This window comes from Monopterus albus, unplaced genomic scaffold (assembly GCF_001952655.1).
Source record: "Monopterus albus unplaced genomic scaffold, M_albus_1.0 scaffold144.1, whole genome shotgun sequence".
Taxonomy (NCBI): Eukaryota; Metazoa; Chordata; class Actinopteri; order Synbranchiformes; family Synbranchidae; genus Monopterus; species Monopterus albus.
Genome location: NW_018128024.1, coordinates 232,305 through 253,860, shown reverse-complemented (window position 1 = coordinate 253,860; position 21,556 = coordinate 232,305). Strand labels below are relative to the sequence as shown.

The following is a 21,556-nucleotide window of genomic DNA, read 5'->3' as shown; positions in this document are numbered from 1 at the left end:
TTCTTTTCACTGTTCTTCTAGTATTAGTGATGATGATGAAGTGCCTCCATTGTCCAGTAAGTTTGGAGACATCTACCCTATGACTGGCTATGAGGAGAACAGCGTTGTGACCTCTGCTGTCAATGGCCTGCACAGTGATATCAATGGGGAAGGGGAAAACATGACACTGAAGGCAGGGGTGAGTTCTGTACTGTGGTATGTTAGTTTTAAGAAAATGCCCAAGACTTGTGAATTTCCCTCTTGAGTTTCCATATGATGAAACTGATATTCATCATGAGTGGGTTACTGTTAGATCGGGAAATGTTTTGCGTACTGCTGCTAATCTGCTTGTTAATTCATTCTTCTTTGTTTTACTCGTCTTAGTCTCCTCACATTACCAGCAGCAGTAGTTCATCAGAGGGTGACGAGGAGGAAGCTGATGGTGAGGTTGGCGGGGAGCCCCCTGGGCAGCAGGAAGACATTTCCTCAGGAAAGACCAACAGTCTTCCACCCTCTTACAGCCACCAACAGGTATTACCACACTTTTTGTCACAGTTGCTCAAGGAATGTTGTGACCAAACCTGTTGCAGGTACACAGTTGCTTCTTTCAGGCCTGTCCCCGATCAGTCACAGCACTCACATGATTATGATTCATGGCAATGGAGACAAAGGACATTTTAGTTCAGGGACCAAATTGACACTAGTCCCTTTTTGGGCTGGGTAGGGAATAGTTTTTTAATTGTCAGTGGCAATCCTAAGAGGGTGAAGAGGCCAATAGCTGATATATAATGCTGCTATTATGTGTATTTTTTTTCTTTTTGCCTAAAATGAAATGCAACTATTTACAAACAAATGAGACAAATTCCCACTTAAACGGTGACATTGTCCAATGCATGGATGTACATTAAAGTCAGATCTGTTTAGCGAATTGCAGAATGAGGAGAAAAGGACAGCAGAACCCACTAGGACAAGCTGCATAAAGGTGATATTTGTACTTCATTAGAGGTGTTTTCAAACACTATGGTCTGCTTTTACAAAAGAAAAGACTGTCACAATGATGTGGCTGGTTTTGCATAGCCTAACGTTATGCGAGTCTGGTTTGTCTGCACAGCCATTTACCAACCGTTTCTACAACATTTGATTTTCATTTATTTATTCTTTCAAGCATGTAAAGACAGTTGATATGTCAACACACATAATTTTACACATATCCAACAAATGCTAATCCAATATCAATTTGCTTATACCTAGTACATGCTTGAATGGAGTAGGAAGAAGTCAGACTTATCCAGTCCTACCCCCTGACATCATCTTACCATCATTGGTTTGCAAGCAGTATCTCTACATAAATAATTATCTTCTACACCACACAAGTAATATACTAAAAAATTATGACAGAGTGTTAACATTGATACATAATTACATTCTTAAATAATTATCTTCTACACCACACAAGTAATATACTAAAGAATTGTTATAAAGTGTTATCATTCATACACCACACCCACAATGTTCCATCTAATTAATCATTAAGCCTGTTCTTGCATATATCCTGATTGACACATACCTTTATATTTATGTTTAAACTCATCAATTCTATTACTATTTTTTATGTCCACACTTAAATAATTCCATAGTTTTACCCCACTTATGGAAATACAAAATCTTTTTTTGGTTGTACGTATAGCATGAATTTTTAAATTTAACTGACCCCTTAAATTGTATCCCCCATCCCTTTCATTAAATAGTTTTTGAATTCCACCAGGTAATAAATTTTCCCGTCCAAAATATATCTAACCCTTGCCAATATCGATATATTTTTTGCTATTTTGTGCTGAACATATCTGATATGAGATTTCCAGGAGAATTTGTCATCAACTATGACACCTAGAAATTTAATTTCATATACTCGTTCTATATTAGCTCCCCCAATTTTCAATTGAAGTTCATTATCTAGTCAATTCCCATATACCATAAATTTAGTTTTATTCAGAGATACTATATTACTATCACACCATTTCTTTATCTTCTCAAGTTCCTGTGAAACCCGTCCAGAGAGGTTAGGTTTTCCCCCGATGCCCATATGGTAGTGTCATCAGCAAACAAAACCACTTTCACTAAATCAGAAACCTTGCATATGTCGATAAGGTATAACATAAATAATTTAGGTCCCTAAACAGAACCCCGAGGTACTCCACATACAATGTCCAGCTGACTCGATTGGTATTCACCCAACTTCACAAATTGAAGCCTCTGTGTCAAATAACAATCCATTTCAGAACCATTCCTCTGATCCCATATTTTTCTAACATGCATCCATCCCAACAGGAATAGAGAGCTGATAAAATGCACGTGTGAAAAACATTTCAGTGAGGAATTTGTATTATATTGAAGAGCACCCTCTTCAGAATAAAAGTTGACTACATGTTATGAATTTGTGTCACCACTCTCAGGTAGAACAGGTCCAGCATGCCTGTGAGTGCCACGTGTGCAATCAGGACCCCGTTTCCTCTACCCTGGGCCCTGCCACCCGCCTGCCCCCTAGTCGGCTCCACGCTACGCCTCCCTCTGTTGTTGGACACCAGTTCTTCACAGACAGCAAGACTCCCCCTGCCCACCCTGCCCTCCATCTCTTCCCCCACATTCATGGCCACCTGCCCCTACACAACTTCTCCCGGCCTCTGCTGCATCCTACACTCTACCCCCCTGGTCCTCCACTCACACACAACAAGGTGAGGATAGTTCTCGAGTCCATACATTCATAAGGCCAAACAAAGTGTTTTTCTTGATTGCTTTCTTTATGCACTGTGTAAAACAATAGCTATGAGAGTCTAAGGGAAATTTGATTTCTTTCTTTATCAGAGGGGGTTTTTAAGGTTCCAGGAACAGTACTCAGCTTAGTTGTATCTAGTTTCACTTACTTTGTCTGCCACAGGGGGTCAGGCTGAACCCAGTCTAGGACAATTAGAAGGCAATACAAAACATCTCAAATAAGTACTTATCACAATCCCAAATTAATGATGTTAATTGTGTCTTGTTTAAATTAACTTTCTTCTGGCGTTCCAAAGCCTCTGCCCCCAAACCCTACATCCAACCACTCAGCAGCCAAGCAGCCAGCCTTCAGCCCATCATTACCAGAGCACGTCTATCAGAACTGCTTTGGTGGTGCAGGTGGAGCAGGTGACTGGAACAGCTCTCTGCAGTGCCTCTCACTCAAGTTTGAGAACCTATGGGATGCTGCTGTGATGAAGAACTGGAATCCATCTGTGCTGCTGCCCGAGTCCCTGCCAGGTGAGCCACTCAGGCACAACATCAGCCAGCTATAAAAAATACCAAGTCAACCTATTAAAATCACGCCATCATGCACACTTGTTTTTACTCATCAGGTGACATGCTTGGACCACCCCTCACTGACGTACCCCTACCTGCAACGTCATCAGTCGGCCCCCAAGGGGAGCACCCCTCGTTGCCCACCCCTCTACTCCCCTCATCTTCCTCATCCTTATCATCCTCGTCATCATACTCCTCTTCAGAAGCCAAAGAGCAGAAGAAGAGCAGTGCCAAAAAGAAGTGTCTCTACAATTTCCAGGATGCCTTCATGGAGACCAACCGAATAGTGATGGCCACCTCCGCCTCCACATCCTCTGTGTCCTGCACTGCTACCACTGTCCAGTCAAGTAATAACCCACCCCTCCATCTTTCATCTAAAAGACCCAACTCTTTAGGTAATATAGGAGGTAGAAGCTCTGGATAGGTTTGTACTGATAATTGGGATTTTTATTATTATAGTCATTTCCAAAGTCATCACTGATTTATTAAAGGGATGTGGCATCAATTATTAGATGAAAGAAAAATAATTAGCTTTTTAACTTTCCAAGTAAGTTATATCCACATCAAAACAATGAAGCTGAGACTGGTTCAGCTTTTCTCTAATGCATCTTGATCCTGCAATGCAGTCTTTTGGCCAGTTACATACATGACCAGTCAAAAGTTCGGAAACACTTTCCCATTCCTGGTAGCAACACCAAAGCTGAACAAAACTGACCTATACAGGAAAAACCCTGACACAGGTTTAACCCCTGTCACTGTGTTGCTCTCTATGGGATACTATTATTTCACCTTGAAGTTAATCTTAAAAATACGAATACTAGTTCATTTTCTAATGTTAACTGTAACCATGTGTTTTAATGAAACGGGTTTTGGGGCTAAGAAGAACTAAACCATGCTCTCATCCTGTCCTGCATCTTTGTTTTCTCTAGATGATGTATTTCACAATCTAGCTAAAGAGGACCACCGGCAGCCAACTCCAGCCCCCCCTAGAAACAGCTCCACAGGTGTAACCTCCCTGCCTTCGCTCTCAGGCCCCGCATTGCCCCCAGCACCCACCACTCACCTTCCCACAATGGGATCACAGCCCTTTCCAAAGATGGGTGCTCCAGCCCCAGACTTTGTGGAATCCCACCAGGGTTTATGTCTCCCACCCGCAGAACCTCCAGCCTCCTCTGTAGATGGTCCTGTCAGTGCCCCACCCAGTGTCTGCAGGTAAGACTGCTACCATATCCAAAAGTCTCATACAGATTGACCCCTATTAATGAAACCTAATATCAAAGACTGAGGTTGATTTGTTTGGAAAGGTGACTTAATTGTGATGAAAAAGTATCTGTAGGGACCAGTTTTATTATTCTTTCTATCAGTGATCCTGACTGTGAGGGTCATCGTTGTGAGGGGAATGGGGCATATGAACACCAGCCGTATGATGGAGAAGAGAGTCAGGATGAGGACAGCTGCTCCGAGCATAGCTCCTCCACCTCAACTTCCACCAACCAGAAAGATGCAAAGTACTGTGACTGTTGCTACTGCGAGTTCTTTGGGCATGGCGGGGTAAGAAATGTCTATTACTCACTGGCATGAACACATTTACTTCAAATTAGCAATTTTTGGCAGATGAAAACAGTTATTGGAATTTTCTTACATAATTTCTACCTCACGATATTTTAGGCTCAAGTTTAGATGCAATTTGAAATTGACATTTGGATATTAAGTAAAACTTTGATAGTGTCCTTATTGCTTGCATAATTCCTCGGTTTTAATCCCAGCCCCCAGCTGCTCCTACAAGTCGAAACTATGCAGAAATGAGGGAGAAGCTGCGCTTGCGTCTGACAAAACGTAAGGAGGAGCAGCCAAAGCGTGAGGAGCAGCAGCCAGTTATAGAACGTGATGGAGGCGTGGAGGACCACAGGCGGGTGGAGGACCTGTTGCAGTTTATCAACAGTGCCGACAGTAAACCTGCCTCCAGTTCTAAGGCAGCAAAACGGGCCAGGCATAAACAAAAGAAGGTAACAGTCTCAGGCATTTCAGAGGTATTTTTAAACCTACCCTGTCTCATCCATTTCTCAAAACTACTTAAAAACAAAGTAATTCTGCTGGTGCATAATGCAGCTGACATATAGACTAGACTTTTACAGTCAGTGTACTTCCCTGTGTTTCAGATGGAGGAGAAAGCTCGTCTGGAGGCAGAGGCCCGTGAAAGGGAGGAGCAACAGGTGTTGGAGGAGCGGCAACGGAGACAGCAGCAGGAAGAGGAAGAGGCAGCACTTCAAAAAGAATTGCTTCGACTGCAGGAGCTGCAGCAGCATCGTGCTGCCAAGAAAAAAAAGAAAGAGAAAGTGAAGGAAAATACAGCTCCCCCTCAAAACAACCCACAGCCCCTAAAACAGACAGCTCAGAACGTCCTAAATAACCTTCAGAACGGAAAGTCACAGCTGCTTCAAACCCTCATGCACCTCCCTGAGCAGAGAGAACCCAGATTTGAACCCATACCCCAGCCCAACACGCATCACAGCCCAAAACGAACCAGAGACAAAGAATTTTCTACTGAGACCAATGTCCCCAATTTTCCAGTCGCCCTCCTCAATGGCACATCTACATCTTACCTTGGGGTCAATAGTAAGGTTAAGGCCCAGCAGTCTGCTAAAATGACTTGTGAGGCTGCAGTAAAGAAAGCCCCAGAGTTACTCAAGAACTCAGATGTGACAGCAAAGCTAGCTAATGGCACTACAACAGACACCAAAGCAACGCGAGTAAGGCCTGCTGAGGCCCTAGTTCCTCTCCCAGCCACTGAACTGAGGAGGGAGGACAGGAGTAACAGTGGAAAAAGGCAGCAGCAACAACAATCCCTAACCCAAATAAAGGAAGACAGGAGAAGTCCACCTGTGTCAAACTCCTCCCCATCTCCCCCTCCAGCCTTCCAGCCTGAGCAGACCCAACAGAATGGCAAACCCCCAAGTGCAGAGTCCCCTCAGCCCAAAGGCAAGACCAAAAAGAACAAAAAGAAGAAGGGGGACAAGATGAACAGCTCAATAGGTTGGTATTATGATGATTCACAATTAGACTTAAGATTGGGTGTGTGTTAACTCTGTATACCCAGAAGCTTTGTCCTAATCGCACTCTGGAAAAGCTTCACTGCTTAAATAAATAGTCCCAGAGCCATCGTGCTAGCTCAGGGAAATATAAACTGTCCTAAACAGAATGTTTTGACCAGCAAGACTCTGACTTGCCAACATTACATATATTTCCTTCCTTATCTCTTGGGCATAACTATGGCATTACACCATGGCGGATGAATGTGTGCATACCACAGATTGCTGTTCTCGTTTGCACTCACTGCCACGAGCAGAGAGAACAGGACCGACATAGATGCAAACTTCATAATACACATACAAAGTAAATATTTTTGAGCCTTTACTATGTATTTTATTTTAGATGATGTATTCTTGCCCAAAGACATTGACCTGGATAGTACTGAAATGGATGAAACGGAGAGGGAGGTGGAATATTTCAAAAGGTATGTGCATTAAATTAAGCTCCTGTGTTCAATACTGATGAGGTCTATGGCACAGATGAGGACAGACCGACATTAACAGTGAATAGAGGCAATTCATCGTTGGTTTTAGTCTCGGTATGGGGAGTGTTGAAAATACTGTTAAAATAGAAAATGATTGGCCTTATCCCTTAAAGCTCCCCTGTGGAGTGCCTGACCACTACAGACACACTATGGAGTCATGCTTATTAATAAAGTTAGCATGAAAGCTCTGCAGCATTCATTCATTATTTTAAATGGAGGTAGTATGGCAACTCTTCAGAAAGATCATTTTATTGTTTAATATCTTTTCAGGTTTTGCCTGGATTCTGCTCGGCAGACCCGTCAGCGGCTTTCCATCAACTGGTCAAACTTTAGTTTGAAGAAAGCTACATTTGCTGGACATTGAGGGTGTTAGTGACTGACTGTCAGGACACAATCAGTACCTTAACAGCTATACCAACCTACACATCCAACCCCTACCCACGTCCCTTTACCGCCACTCAACTGTTGTCCTCTCAGAACTTCTTTCCCGCTGTGCCCAAATCACACCCACGCTGCCTTGCTTTGTTCTTGTCTGTGTGGTTCCTACACAGGCCCATCTGGACTGATCGACGTACACAACTGAAACAAAAATGAGATGACATGACAAAGAATCACGAAAAAGCTACTTTACATCTGATTAGTTTTCCTTGCGTGCTTGTGTGCTTTTAGTCTGAGTTGGGCATTTCTCTTGACTGAAAAAGCCATGGTAGGAAATTATTTTCTTATATTGGCTTACCTTGTAGTCAAAAAGGTGCGTTCTCTCTCTGGTTTCCTTCCAAAAATGAGACAGTGGAAGCTACTAAAAGTGAGAAATGTAATAATTAAAAGCTGTATTTGAGATTTTGTGGCTTACTATCCCATCGTTTCCTGTCCCTGGCATGACATTTTTTCATATACATGATTGACAAGGGAATGGGCTTGGTCAGCTGGTCTCCACTCCCTGATTTCCCACTACCACATCCTATTTCACAGAAAGGAAGAAGGTGTAATACTTGACAATGTTCTTTTTTTGGTTTCTTGGTTCTGTTTAACAAACTGAGTAAAAGTGTTCCAGTTACAGTTTTTGTTTTCTGTCTTTTTGACCTGTAGCCAGCTTGTATCAGAGTACTTTCAGAATGAAATTGAGAACAATACTCACTATCAATCTGTTAAAGAGTGTATATTGTATTAACACTGAAGCCAAACTGGCTACTTTTAACATATTGTTAAGTAATATTAAATCTTGTCTTTCTTTTTTGAAAGATGGAATACAGTAGTATGGCAGGATAACGTGTCTTGTGTCAAATCTTATTTCCTACACCCAGCAATAATGTTAGTTGAAGACAAAAAAACCCAACATAACCTACTTTTAAGTAAAAAGGTGTTTTGGGAGAAATGTGCTAGTTTTCTTTCTGGCAGAAGGTTAGTTGAGAAAATCAATACATCTCAATCTGTCCTTAAATTATAAAGCTACAGTAAGCATCTTGTTAGCGTAGCATCATGGTCAGATTAGCCTCCTAGAGGGCACCTGTTGGCCCCTAATGTAGCTCTACATGTCACAGGTGGAGCTAAATACAGTATTCAGACAAGCACAAATAGTGGGCTTTTATAAATATTTATTTTGTACAAATATTTTTTAAATGATTTCAGGAATTAAACTCAAATAGGTGGTGTTCCTCATAACAGGGGTAGAAGAGAGAGCACAGACTGAAAAGGAGCATGGCAGCCTGATTTAAAATATAGGCAAAACATAGTATATTGCTACACCAATGTTTTGCTTTGATTAGTTATTACCTTAACTGGTTTGCTGAGGCAGCTTATAAGGTCACTTGTCTTTTGTTTTCCTGTTGAGCCTGCAATATGTGAGGCGGAGCTGGTTTGACCATGAGGAAATTAGCCTACGTTAGCCCTGGCAGTGTAGCTTCTAGCTAGTTTACACTGTGCTCACTGCTCAATCAGCCTGTGTCACATGGTTGCAGTTATCAAACTGGAGAAACAGCATTATTCATAGCCGTTTGAGCAAAGATAAACTTAGAAGACAGATGTAGCAGAGCTTGTTTGATCAGAGTGAAATGAGGCTAGTGTTCGCCTGTTAGGCCTGTAACTTAAACTCCTAGAATTAGAAGCATTATAAAAACAAAAACAGGGTTGTTATGCCTGCATATCCCTAATATCAGTTTTATTTTTCATTGATCAGTTGATTAACAGAGAACTGACATAAAAAATTCAAATGTACAGCTTCGCAAAAATGCATAATTGGCCTTTTTTTGTAGCCTTCTAAAAGTATATGCAACATATTTAGGTTTTGACTGTTGGTGAGACAACAAAAGCAATTTGATCATGTTAACTGGGATGTAAGGGACTAATGAGTTTCAGAGTTTTTTGACGGTTTAATCACTGAACACAGTATAGCTAAAACAATTAAGGTTTAATCCGTACAAAAGACAATTCATTATGAAGTCAACAAGAAATTCATCAGCCTGTTGCCCCTATGCAAAGAACTGGTCAGTGCTAGTGTTATTTCTTGCACCATGGCAGGAATTGTACCCACTGTTGCTGCCCTGCATATGTGCAGCTACACAAGATTGCAGGGTGAATCACACCCTTACACGTATGTTCCTTTTTGGAAATCCACTAACTTACAGTCAAAATCACTCTAGAAGGCCAATGTAGATCCCAAGGTTCAGTTTCATTTGTGAATTACGTTAAAAAAGACAGCTGCTATTGTCATGCATTTACATATGCTATTTCATATATGCACATGAAACTCTAGGGAAAACTGATCTGGGGCAGTTATGAAATCAAGTACATTCCCTCAGGTTAAAGTGAGCATGAAATGAGGTCATGCTTTGGTTTATCTAGATGCAAACAAGCATATATCAGCTGTAGTAATTTTGCTTGGTGTTCATCTACCAGTTTGTTTAGAATTAAAGAGATAATATTTCTTTTGTTTCTGCCGGCCAGAAATAAATTGAACTTAATTTGGACACAACTGGGTAAAATTCAAGACAACAAATAAGCTGATGTTTTAATTTGTAGTTTATTTTAGTTGCTAAAACCTAATTAGTACATCTGTTTACACACAAAAAAAGAGATGCCCAATGTTTGATGATGTTTAATATTAACATTTTCTTTTTATAGTATGAGAAGTGGAACTGATTTTTTTTTTTATGTTATAGTGCTACAAAAGTACAGTAAGTTCAGATCTTATGTTTAAAGTGGAAGAGGAAGCAAGTTATGTTTTATACAGCGACTGCTTCCTCTCAACTTTTCCATGAGTAACCATTACTTCAAACCAAGGGATTTCACTATGAACAAAATAACCACTGTTAAAAATCGGATGAATGAGTGAACAGGGGCAAATGTATTTCATGTAAGGGAAAACAAAAGGTTTTGAGAACCACCAGAGCAAATATGACTCATAATTTATTTGAGGTATGAATGACTTTCTTGCTGTTTGTAGAGCGCCCTCCCTCTCACTCAGCAGTGATGTAAAAGTGGATCTACCCTATTTAAGCAAATGCCCCACAAACCTACACAAATGTAGACAAGTCAAAAGCACCAAGCAAAATGTCTGACAAACTAATGCGGGCCATGATATAAAATACTGAAATGGCTTTTTGATATATGAAAAGATTAATTCAGCCCTTTCCCTCAGTAAATTTGTCTGTAAAAGTCACTTTCCCATTCAGTGTGTACTTATGAAATACTACCTTGATTAAAATTTTTACTATAGGAATTGTCTCGGCTGATGAAGGAAACACAGTGGAGCACTGAAAGCACTCTGACAATGACAGGGGTGAGCACCAATAGGTATGTTAAAAGGGATCTTAGACACCTTGTAATCACAGATCTTTTCATTGTCAACTGCCTGGAAAACTTCAGGATTACATACACTTCCAAAGAGGGAGTTCACACCTTCTTTCTTGGCTCTTTCTGGCAACCAAAACCTTGCACTTCCTTTCCACAAAGCCAAAAAAAAAAAAGTCATCATCAACTAACATATGTTAAAATGATCTGCTCAAGTTGACAAGTCAATTTTTAAATAAACTTGTATTTTTGGGAATTCCCTTGTGATGATGGGAAATTCCCATTCTTTTAGGATACAAAGAAGATTAAAGGCCCCATCTATCCATTGTGTATTTGTCTGGATGAGTGTCAAGCTGTAGTTTTCCTTCTCTGTTAAAGGATATGATGGTGACACCAAGACAGCCTGATTCCAGCAGGAACTAATCTGCCAGTCACCTGAAGTTTCTTATTAGCTCTTTGTTTCTTAGAAATGCTCCCTGATAGTTAGGTGGAGACTTGTGACCTATTTTTTCCACTCTGAGATTGGTGGGTAGAGCGTTTGTGTCTAAGTTCAGTCACTTATAGACCCTGTAAATGCGTAGGTGTGTGCTGGCGGAGGGGGAGAATCCCTAGCAGACAGCTTCTGGGCTTTTTAAGAGTGTGTGTATATTTCTACTAATGTGCATGTGGTTGCTTTAAAGGCCAGACGCTGAACTTGCCCTTTAAAGCCAAAATTGTAAGAAATCATTCTGTGGGTACATGAATTAGAGCCAGACTGGTGCGTTATGTAAATGAATTAAATGCATTGTAAACTAATTCAGATATGCATCTTCCCCATTTAGTTGATGAGTAAGTTGCCGTGTGATGTTGCCTGGTGTCATTTGAACGCTTCTAAACTAGGGTGATGTAACCTACAAACTTTTCAAACCTGGTCAGAAGTAGTTCTTTTCAACACCTCTGATATTAAGCAATTAAAAAAAAAAAAAGGTTAATAGCCTTAGTTCTAGTAATTGGTAGAGTGATTTAACATTGACCAAGATAAAGTTTTCCTTGTACAAAAATACAAAAGATTTTCTCTAAAAGAAAAAACATTTTTGGAAATACATTTACTTTCTATACAGACTCCAGTCATGCCTGTGTTTTAAATATGAAGCCACTGCTAGTAGTAGGGTTATCTGAGCTTATATGGAAGTAGAACCACACCAAACAGAGGGTGCACAATCCACATTTTGAGCACTACTTAGTTTGCATTTGAGCACGCACAGGCTCATATTTGTAAGTGCATCATCACATTTGAAGCATAATCCCGGCCATGTGTGCACTTGCTTCTGAGTCTGTGCTCTCAGATTTCTCCACTGGGGTTTGTGCGCAAGTCTGTCGGTGCCAAATATTTTGAAAGCACACAAAACAAGTTACAAGCTCTATCCAGTTTGCAAATCAGAAATTGAAAGGGCGTAGGTATGGATTTGTAAGAGCAGAATCACATTTGAGGGTGAAGGAGGATCCCTGCTGCTCACTCAAACCATCTCTTGCACTCCTGGTTCTGTTCCTCTCTTGCTTTCAAAGCCCCTGATTTGCAAACTGAAGAATGCTTGCAGCTTGTTTTGTGCCCTCACAAAACATTTGGTGTGGACAGAGTGACGAGTAGTGCTCAAAATATGGTTTATGTGCCCTCTCATATTTTGTCCGTCATTTGCTTCCATAAGCCCAACATACAGTACAAAATGGAAAAGCGAGGGCAGAAACAGTTGGTTTAGCTCTATTTAGTGGTCAAAAAGTCCTCCTAGGCCAAGCATGTTTATTAGTACTGGTGGATGGGTTTTGTTGGTGTTGGACATGCCAGGCTAACCGGTCTTTGTGCTTAGGAAATAGCTTTATTTCCAAAACAGCAGCCTTTTCCTTTAAATGAAAGGACGAAAATGTAATGAGAAACTGAAAGTGGGCTTTTTAAAATCTAAAACTATAACATTTAAAGCAACTTTTTCCGAATAGTCGCTACATTTACCTTGTGCAGCAATAGACTTAACAAAAAGACATGTTAGCAAACTAAAGGCTACATAGTCTCACTTTAAATTTGCCACTATCTGATCACAATAGTGTGGCAAAGGGATGTTTATTCACATATAAATACAATAGTAGTTTTGCTACATCTTTTCTATGCGCTGCAAAAGCACACTTCCTTTTTTAAAGAAGGGGATGTCCAGCTTCCTGTGCTTACTACCCCAAACCCATGACAACTGAATCACCAAACACCACTGTTGGCTTGTTTGTGTCAAAATGATACTTCTCAGCGACTGACTGCAGAACATTTTAATCACTAAGTGTTCCGCAGGCAGTTGTTGAGGGTTTGAAAGTAACTTGAGCTACCGTCTCTGCTGGTCCTCTCAGTGCCCATTTAGTCTTTGCTTCAGCTACACAACAGCTGGGAATCTGGCTGTCACAGTACAGCGAGCCCATTCATGATGGAAGGGAGTTTCCACTGCACACAAACACACGTGACTTAGACACACAAAAAGACATGCACAGACTTAGATTAAGTAGTGCTTAGGCTGTGATCTGTGTTTACAGCTCCAGGATACAAACTGACGCAAGAATTAAAATACATTATGTAATAATTAAACAAATAATCATAAGATAAAAGTGTGGACAAACTCTTTTATTACAAAAATAATGTGCCAGCTCAAGAAAGAAAAAGCACTAGATCTCCAAAAACAAGCATGTTGTCAGTTGGGATGCAATATTTATATCAACTTCCAAACGTGGATAGCAAGCATTTTTCCAGTTGTAATGTAGTTCAAAATTTATGTACCAGGAAAAATAAAAATTCATGGCTTTGGTTTAAAAAAACGGCAGCACTACACTGTACTAAAAACGAAACAGCTTTTCCCAATTATATCTGCAAAAAGAATAAATACTAAAATTTGTTTTACATATATATATCTATATTTTAATTCTGTTAATATACAATTCATATGGCAGAAATACATTTCAATAAAAAAAAAAAACTAATAGCACCACATTATCACCTAGATATCTAGATCCAAAATAAGCTTATGCATCATTATTCTTAACCATACAATATTACGATTAGTTTTTGGCTAAATGAAAGTGCAACAGGCTTGTAATTTGACACACTGAGGTATATGATATATTGCATCGACATCCTCTTCCCCCACCACAATAACGTCCTGCATTGCTACAAGAGAACACTCAGAACACTGGATTTTTAACTACACAGACCTAGAAAGGCTTGAATAAGTTGCTGCTCTTGCAACAGGGTTATACAGTTTTGCTTCATCATGTACAAAACATCATAAGTCAGTTGTTTAATTTGTAGTCAAGCCTCCAAATTGGAAACTCCACTCAAGTAATTTTCTGCCATGTAGTGATGCTCGTCAGTGTTCAGTTACTGTCAGCGAGAGGAAAATTGTCCTTTTCAAAACGTGTGGTATTCCTTTTATAGTTTGGCACACTCCTCCCAATGGTTCAGGTATTCTATAGCATCCGCGTCATTGAACTTAGCATGGCATTGTGGGCACTGTAACTCTGACAGGCCAGCGCTTTCGCTCCAGGCAGGATTTGGTGATGCTGCTGCAGCTGCAGGCTGTTGCTGTGTCTCAGCAGTTGTCCTCAGTAGATGCTCTGCAGGGTCCTTGTGTCGTCTTGAAGACACTCTGTGTCCTATGTGCACACGACACAAAGGAACCACATCTCTGTTCTCTCTGCTAGCTCCCTGCTGAAAACAGTGAGGTGCAGACACCATTAGGATTGCACAAGCCACACATGTGGGTAGACCATAGAAGGAAGCACACATTTCAACAGAAGCATCTGTCCACCTCACTGAAGTGCTGTTGTCTCACCTGTTTGTGTAGCTGCTGTTTTAACTGATAAACCTGCTCCTTCAAGTCTTGGATTTGGCCCTGTGCTCGCTCTCTGTCAGTGCGCTCCGACTTAAAGTCATCCCTGTAGATAAGGACCTGAGAAGGAAATGAAAAAACCTTTAGTTTCATGTTAACTCAAAAGTGTTTTTACATTTCTTAAAAACATCAGATGTCACATTATACATATACAGACTACAAAACACCACCAACCTGCTGCTCCAATGTCTGGATGTGCTCTTGGTCTTGCCTCTTTATCTCATCCACTTCTCTACTCAGCCTCACACATTGGCTCATCTTCTCCTCCAATAAGCCATTGAGCCTGGAAATCTCCTGATGAAGCAATCCAGTGCTGACAGAACCCAGACCAGGCATCAAGCCCTGCCCAGTGGTCTCCTTCAGCCGCTGACATAAACCTCTGATGTAGTCCTCCCTGCTGGAGTCATACTTTTGCCACTGAGTATTCAATCCTTGGACCTCAAAAGGAGAAATTATGACAAAGATTAGATGATCAGATGATGTGCTCTGCTCTGTATTACATTCTGGTGTTGCTAATTTCAAAATGCATTTGAGCAAAGTAAGTATTGTAACAAACTTATTACTGTTAAAGACTTACATATGTCACTCGCTGCTTTAGCTGTTTATTCTCCTCCTGAAGCTGATGGATTTGGGCATTAACACCGCTCATGTCAAAAGACTCCGATGTCTGTAGGAAAAGGTGCAAGAAGTTACAGCAGGGCCCTCCAAAAACAACAAAACAAAGAAAGCAGCTGTCAAAGATAGCAGTCGCCCCATGAAGCCCAAAGGGTACAACACATCCATCACACACACACCTCTTTAGACTTCGGTTGCTTAACCATCTGCTCCACTTCTCCCCCCTTCTTCTCTTTCTCCAGCCTTCCCAGCAGATCCTGGCACACCTTCACGGTTGCACCAAGCTGGCCGCGGAGCTGATCAGCCTCCTCCGCCAGGGAGGTGCAAAGGACGGCTCTAGTAGCCTCGCATCGCTCCCTGTCCTCCAAGGCAGACCGCAGCCTGTGGATCTCCCGGTCCTTCTCGTGGTCCGGCTGACACCTGACGCTCTCCAGCTCCAGCTCCTTCTCTCTGAGCTGCACCTTCAGCCTCTGGGTCTCCTGGGAGGAAGAAATGGATGAGCAAGTTTATAGTGTGTAATCAGTTGGTGTTAAAAAAAAAAAAAAAAGATTCTGTACAATTAAAATAAATTGCTGTTTTGTTTCATTGTCATTCAATCATGTCTGAGGCCTTCACTGACCATATTCTCATTCTAATGATAAACACTAGGAACTTGACAATAACCCACAATTGAAAACCTATTAAACTGACAAAAACTACTAAACTATGAAATAGTACAAGTTAATTAGTTCCTGTTAATTGGCCTGTGGGGTGTACCATGTACTAACTTTTATCCAGCAGCCAACTTCAGGCTGAGATATCTACATACACACAACTGCATGGAACAACATGTTAAACAATTGCAATGCATTTTATTTTTACCTCTTCTTGTCGTGATGCTTTGAACTCCATGTCGTTCCTCTTCTGTTTCAGTTTGTATATTTCTTTACACAAGCTCTCCACCAAAGACTTGGACGGCCCGATGACCATAGACTCGTTATCTCCCACTGTGATGTTGAGCCTCTCATACCTCCCGAGCCTCGCTTTTAAATCTGCAATAATATTGTCCTTTACATAGATCTGTTTGTTCAGAAGGTCGATTTCCTGTCGAGTCTCGTGATAAAGAGTATTCAGGGTGCTGTAACTACGGAGTTTGTCTTTCAGCATGTCGTTATCCGTGTTTAGACTAACGCTATCCATTGCAGGCTTAGTAGATTTTTACAGAATAAAAAAGTGTCTTTTAGTAATCCAGCATTTGCCGCCTGTGCTCCGAACCTCGCGTCTCCAGAAATGGTCCGAGGAGCTCAATTGTGTCGGAGATGTGGCGCATCAGTGTCGAGAATAATATCCCCGAACAGTCTAGGGGGATTTCCTAGGGAACTTCCCCACGTACTTTTTTGAGCTTCGTCAAACTGAGCCCTGTCCGCTCGCAAAGATTCACCGTCGACCGTCATTGGGAGTGAAAATAATCTTACAGATGGTAAGGAAAAACAAACATATCTCAGCTATAGACCAAAACGTTTTAAAGCTTGGTTTCACCAAGGGCTGAGGAACGAGTGCTGGTGCTGCATTCAGTGGCGTCGTAAACCGGAACTCCCAAGGCGGGAGGTGCGTTTTTTCAACGCATATAAGCGGATTTGAATAGCAAACAAAAACTGTTCGTATAAAAGAAACGTTAGCTTTTCTAATTAGGCCACAAAACCTGGGCATGAAGTAGAAAAAAAATTATATCGTGCATTTTTTTTTTAAACACAAACTCGTTTCATCCCACCTAAAGATTTGCCGTGGTGGGCTTCAACAGAAAATAACCACAAAAAGACCTACAAAATACCAAGTCCCCTCTAGGATTTGCCATTATCTAGCAAGGAACAACAAAGCTAACTCCAGAGCATCAATTTTCCCAACGGTAGTTTACATGGTTTCTACGCATGCCCCACTCAATCGTCACATCAGGTAATTTCTAGTGTCACAGCAAATTTCCCAGCGGCACACTCCAGTAAACTATTAGGACGTTTGATTTTCCCATAGCTGTGAAGGCATCAACTACTGGTTCTTCATTATGATGCAATTTAATTGTTCTGTTAACCTGAATTGCGCAGTTATGACTAGTCTAGTGATCCCATGGGGGCATTTCTGCTTTCTGAAATTTTGGAAACAGCAGATTACAAATTTACTGCTTTACCCACAGGACTTATGACCTCGTGATGCTTTAGCTTTAATGATTATCAGTAATATTGATAAGGCAGGTATTCTACAAAGGAAATAGCAGTTGGCTAAACATCAGCTCCCATAAACTGACACTTAGAATTGCAACTCAATTATTGATTCATCTGCAAGCTTTTTTTATTTATTAATTAATCGACAGTCATCTGTCATACTAGCGTCTATAACGTTTATTGTTGATCAACTAATCTTTCAGCTCTAAATTTTAATTTTCTTTTGAGCTCCCTGACACACACACACACACACACTTTTGGGAGCAGGGATCTCTTCTTTCATGCCGTTTCATATGATACACATCAACTTTAGCCTACTACAGATATATTACATATAAATTGCAACAGATGCACAGAGTGAAAAAGTAGTGAAATATTATACTCTTAAAGTGTAGAGACTATTTAAAAGTAAAAATGTTCATTTTGAAGGTCAGTGTTTAAAGTATTGCATCTCATTGTTTTGCTGTAAGCCACATTTTAATGTACCTGAAGCTGAGTAACAGTCCCAGTCCTTAATAAAGGACTAACCAAGTCTAATTGACTTTGAATTCAGGATATATTTATACATGTACAACTTTTTCAGGAGATAACACACAATAATTAGCTAATATATATAAATCACTGTTACTTTACTCATACCACAAGAACATTGTACGTCTGAGTATTATCAGGTCAAAGTGAAACCACTTTTAAGACTGTAGGAGTCAAGTACAAGACTTTCAGGTAGTCTAAAAAAGCTTTATACATTCTTCTGGCCACTGGGGAGTCCCAGGTGTTTCTGGGTCACCATAACATCACATGAAAGAGGTGAGTCAAAGTTGTATGGTAGTCATGTGACAGTTATCAGAGCACATATGAATCGAGTCCTGAAGTGGTGTAAAACCATGTGGGGGAGGGGGGGGGAGTAAGGTTGCCATTTGGCTACCAGCTACTGTTCACTTTTGTTCCCTTTCAGAGGGACAGAGGTGACTGAATGCAGGGTCTCTTCCCCATACAGCCTACACCCCTTCTCATTTCCTATAACTTCACAGGACAGCTCATCACTGATCAGCCCAGGGAGGTGAAATTGTCTGGGACTCCCCACCCATGGGCAAACCTGATGAAACCCCTTGAGCAAGTAGTGAACTGTACGAAAGTCTGCCTGTATTGTCCAGGGGATTGTTTCATTCTGACATGTTGGTACAGCGTCAGTCATCTGAGTAACAATACCTGGAAGACTTAGAGAACTACTTCACTAGGTTGCACAATGACCCAAAAGGTTTGTTGTAGGGCTGAAATGATAATTAATCAAACAATTCTGATAATAAAATGTTGTTGTTCCAGCTATCCAAGTATCAAAGTTCTGTATTTAGCCATTTTATATCATTATAAATTAAATAGCATTGGCTTGGACTGTTGTTCACACAAACAAGCAAATTAAAAATGGCACCTTTGAGTCAATATTATAATCTAAATGATAGATCAGTTAATTAATAGAAACTAATGGCTAGGTCCAGCTGTGGATTTTATTTTCAAATCTATTATCATTTTCAAAATTATCATTGCTTTCTAATCTATTATTGTGTAGGGTGTTTGCCTTTTGGTATAAAGTAAATAAGTTATTTTGGCAAAAATATTCACAGATTTTTTTTTTTTAAAAAGCACAACATAAAACAGGTAGAAAAGGCAAACACATGTACCTTTTGGTATATTCCAATTTCTTGTTGGAATATTTTAAAGGCATTGTTCAAACCCACGGTTTGTGATCAGTACAAAAAAAAAGGAAGGAACAGGTGCCACGTTTCTCAGATATGTGGTAAAAACATACAGAAGTGGATATGGAAAGTGCATGAAAAGCCTAGATTCATTAATTGCAAATCCCATGATCAAGTTTTACCATAAACATCCACTAGATGGCGGTGTTTAACTATCCTATAATTTTATTTTCCCCTTGTATAAAAAGGTCATAACGATTATCCCTAAAATTTTATTCATGAGTACCCTGGGTTCCTGCTTAAAAATTTAAATGTTGCCTAATCTTTAGAACAAAGAGGCATTTCAAGCATATTGTTAGCTGAAAACTTTATACAAGAATAAAAGGCAGGATTTGATATTTACACAGTAGGCTAATACTTTAAAAAAAAAAACCCACACACACTTTACATTGCACGCATACACAACCCATGTGATTACTGGACTTCTACTTCTCATCAACCCAACACAACCAACCAAATTATTAGCCCCCAAAATCCATGTTTTTCCATTAAAAAAAACAAAAACTGGATGACAATGCAAACCAAAACTTTACAAAATGTTTAAATGAAATATGAAAGTCTGGAGTAGAAAAAATACTTTTACCATACTATGGTAGAAAAGTATGCAGTTCCTCAAGTATAATGATTAAAATGATGAACAGGAAAAGTATATAGCCGGCTATCTCTCATTTTAGCTTGAGAAAAAAAAGTAGGATTACAAAAACACGCATCATGCACTCGGCCATCACAGCTTCACTCATTACACAACACACAAGGTCAGTTTTTGTAATTGTGTCCGTCAAACTGTCAAAGTATTTTTATAGGATGTAAATACTTTATTTATGAAGACTTTTCTTCCCCAGAATACCCCACCAGAGCTCTTTTTCTTTAACCCACAGAGTTCTGTCTCAAGCAGTCAAGGCCTTTGCTGCCTGTAATGTAAATTGTTCTTTATATTGGAGTTTCAAGTGGAGGCTGAACACTACTTCTAAAAAGTAGGTGTGGATTGTTGAATACTGTTTGAGGCACAGTCCATAAAGAAAAACAAATTTTTGATACCAGCAGAGAAGAGAAAAATATCTTAAAGTATGACAAACTCACCCCATCTGCAGGATTTAACAGCAGGCCACATCTGCCAGTGATTATTGAAGTCAATCATTTTAAACCCGGATTCAAAACTTTCTGCTAGATTTTACTTGGACCGTATAACTAGTGACACCTTTGCACTTGGGACACCAGCTGAGTGCACTTAACTGCAATTAATGAGGCCACAGCAAAGACAGCCCCTAAGGGCAAGACACACCACCTGAAAACCGGCCACTAGGGGGCGCGCGGTGTCCAGAAAGTGTAACATGAATGGGAGCCAATGCATGAAAGTCACAAAAAGCTCACATAACTGCTACTCTAAGGACTTTTTTTTTTTTTTACATACCTCTGTGTGTGTACCAGACAGAATTAGTTTTGTGTATATGTGTTGTAGCTACCTTGGCTTTTAAAATATTCTGTCCTTATTGATTGATATAGTTTGAGTGTTTTAATTATAGTTGCAGAGTCAAACAAAATGCAAGTTGTTTTAGTCATATAAGCCTATGTGTGCCCCATATTATTTAGCTTTTAAGATTTTGTGCATTTTTATGATAAATGATGGAAGACATGGTATGTCTTTGAAGACCAGGGAAACATCTTTGCTTGAATCCAGAGAGTAAATGGGGAAAAGCTCAACTAAGCTTGATCTAAACAGTGACACATGCAGATTTGCCCCCTCCCTAGCACTGAAGCTTACGGATGCTGCGGGAAATCCTCTTAAACTCGCGCTGTCCCTTCTGCCAGCGCTTCAGCGAGGTGATGACCAGGTGGCCGTCCATCTTTTGGCCCATGACCAGGTAGGCAGCGTTGATGTCGTTCATCTCCTCACAGATGCACTGCAGGCCGTCCTTCAACCACAGCACCGTCTTCTTCAGGTCACGCTCGGTCACGCCGCTCAGCTTATAAATGGTCTTACTCTTGGAGTCTGGCACAATCTTTGTATCACCGTTGATGTAGGAAATTTCCTTGACTTTGATCTTCAGAGCTTAAAGCATGTAGAAGAGAAAGGAAAGGAGAACTGCACTAGTTTCACGAATACTTTGTACACAGAATCCTTTTTGACATGGCCTAATGACAACCATCTGAGAAGCGTAAGGCTGAAACGCATGCAGTAGGGGAGTTAAAAGTGGGGAGAGAAATCTTGGTCACAATAGACGTTTTTTTCACAGAACTAAAACATGAAAATTCTCCTGCGACCTCACATCATGGTCTCATGGGGGCTCAAAGCTTTACCCCGGGCCCTACTGCTCTAATAAATTAGGTAGCTGGACTTACCGAAGTCATTCTTGCACAGGTTGACAGCAATTTCGTTGTCATTTTCATCTGTTTCTTTGCAAGCATCACACACTCTGGGCACTA

At 40.5% G+C, this 21,556-nt stretch overlaps 3 protein-coding genes across 6 annotated transcripts in view; 1 reads left to right on the top strand and 2 right to left on the bottom strand.

The window, feature by feature from the left end:
* fam193a (family with sequence similarity 193 member A) overlaps window positions 1-8,152 on the top strand; it is a 17,071-nt gene extending 8,919 nt beyond the window's left edge. The window contains exons 13-23 of one of the 2 annotated variants that reach the window (XM_020614314.1): window positions 22-178; window positions 364-510; window positions 2,433-2,711; window positions 3,048-3,270; window positions 3,366-3,656; window positions 4,239-4,521; window positions 4,674-4,860; window positions 5,076-5,315; window positions 5,469-6,342; window positions 6,742-6,823; window positions 7,154-8,152. In XM_020614314.1, coding sequence (XP_020469970.1) covers window positions 22-178; window positions 364-510; window positions 2,433-2,711; window positions 3,048-3,270; window positions 3,366-3,656; window positions 4,239-4,521; window positions 4,674-4,860; window positions 5,076-5,315; window positions 5,469-6,342; window positions 6,742-6,823; window positions 7,154-7,247 — 2,857 coding nt within the window. In that variant the 3' untranslated portion in view covers window positions 7,248-8,152. Of the gene's footprint in view, window positions 1-21; window positions 179-363; window positions 511-2,432; window positions 2,712-3,047; window positions 3,271-3,365; window positions 3,705-4,238; window positions 4,522-4,673; window positions 4,861-5,075; window positions 5,316-5,468; window positions 6,343-6,741; window positions 6,824-7,153 lie in introns of both variants that reach the window. The other variant, XM_020614313.1, reaches the window with a different exon arrangement.
* Window positions 8,153-13,292: 5,140 nt separating this feature from the next.
* tnip2 (TNFAIP3 interacting protein 2) lies at window positions 13,293-20,469 on the bottom strand. Of its 3 annotated transcripts, XM_020614277.1 has the most exons (7): window positions 20,213-20,469; window positions 16,045-16,214; window positions 15,363-15,662; window positions 15,146-15,235; window positions 14,743-15,006; window positions 14,512-14,628; window positions 13,293-14,387 (listed from the first exon to the last, which is right to left on the bottom strand). In XM_020614277.1, exons 1-7 carry the CDS (start codon window positions 20,268-20,270, stop codon window positions 14,109-14,111), a joined length of 1,278 nt encoding a protein of 425 aa, XP_020469933.1. In that variant the 5' UTR covers window positions 20,271-20,469; the 3' UTR covers window positions 13,293-14,108. The 3 variants fall into 3 exon arrangements, with proteins under 3 accessions (XP_020469933.1, XP_020469932.1, XP_020469931.1); XM_020614276.1 differs by lacking the exon at window positions 20,213-20,469 and having other exon boundaries at window positions 13,293-14,384; window positions 16,045-16,825; XM_020614275.1 differs by lacking the exon at window positions 20,213-20,469 and having other exon boundaries at window positions 16,045-16,820.
* Window positions 20,470-20,615: 146 nt separating this feature from the next.
* sfrp2 (secreted frizzled-related protein 2) overlaps window positions 20,616-21,556 on the bottom strand; it is a 1,712-nt gene continuing 771 nt past the window's right edge. Inside the window, exons 2-3 of the mRNA XM_020614362.1 lie at window positions 21,473-21,553; window positions 20,616-21,182 (exon numbers count right to left, since the gene is read on the bottom strand). Of these exons, the coding sequence (XP_020470018.1) occupies window positions 20,878-21,182; window positions 21,473-21,553 (386 nt within the window). The 3' untranslated portion in view covers window positions 20,616-20,877. The remainder of the gene's footprint in view (window positions 21,183-21,472; window positions 21,554-21,556) is intronic.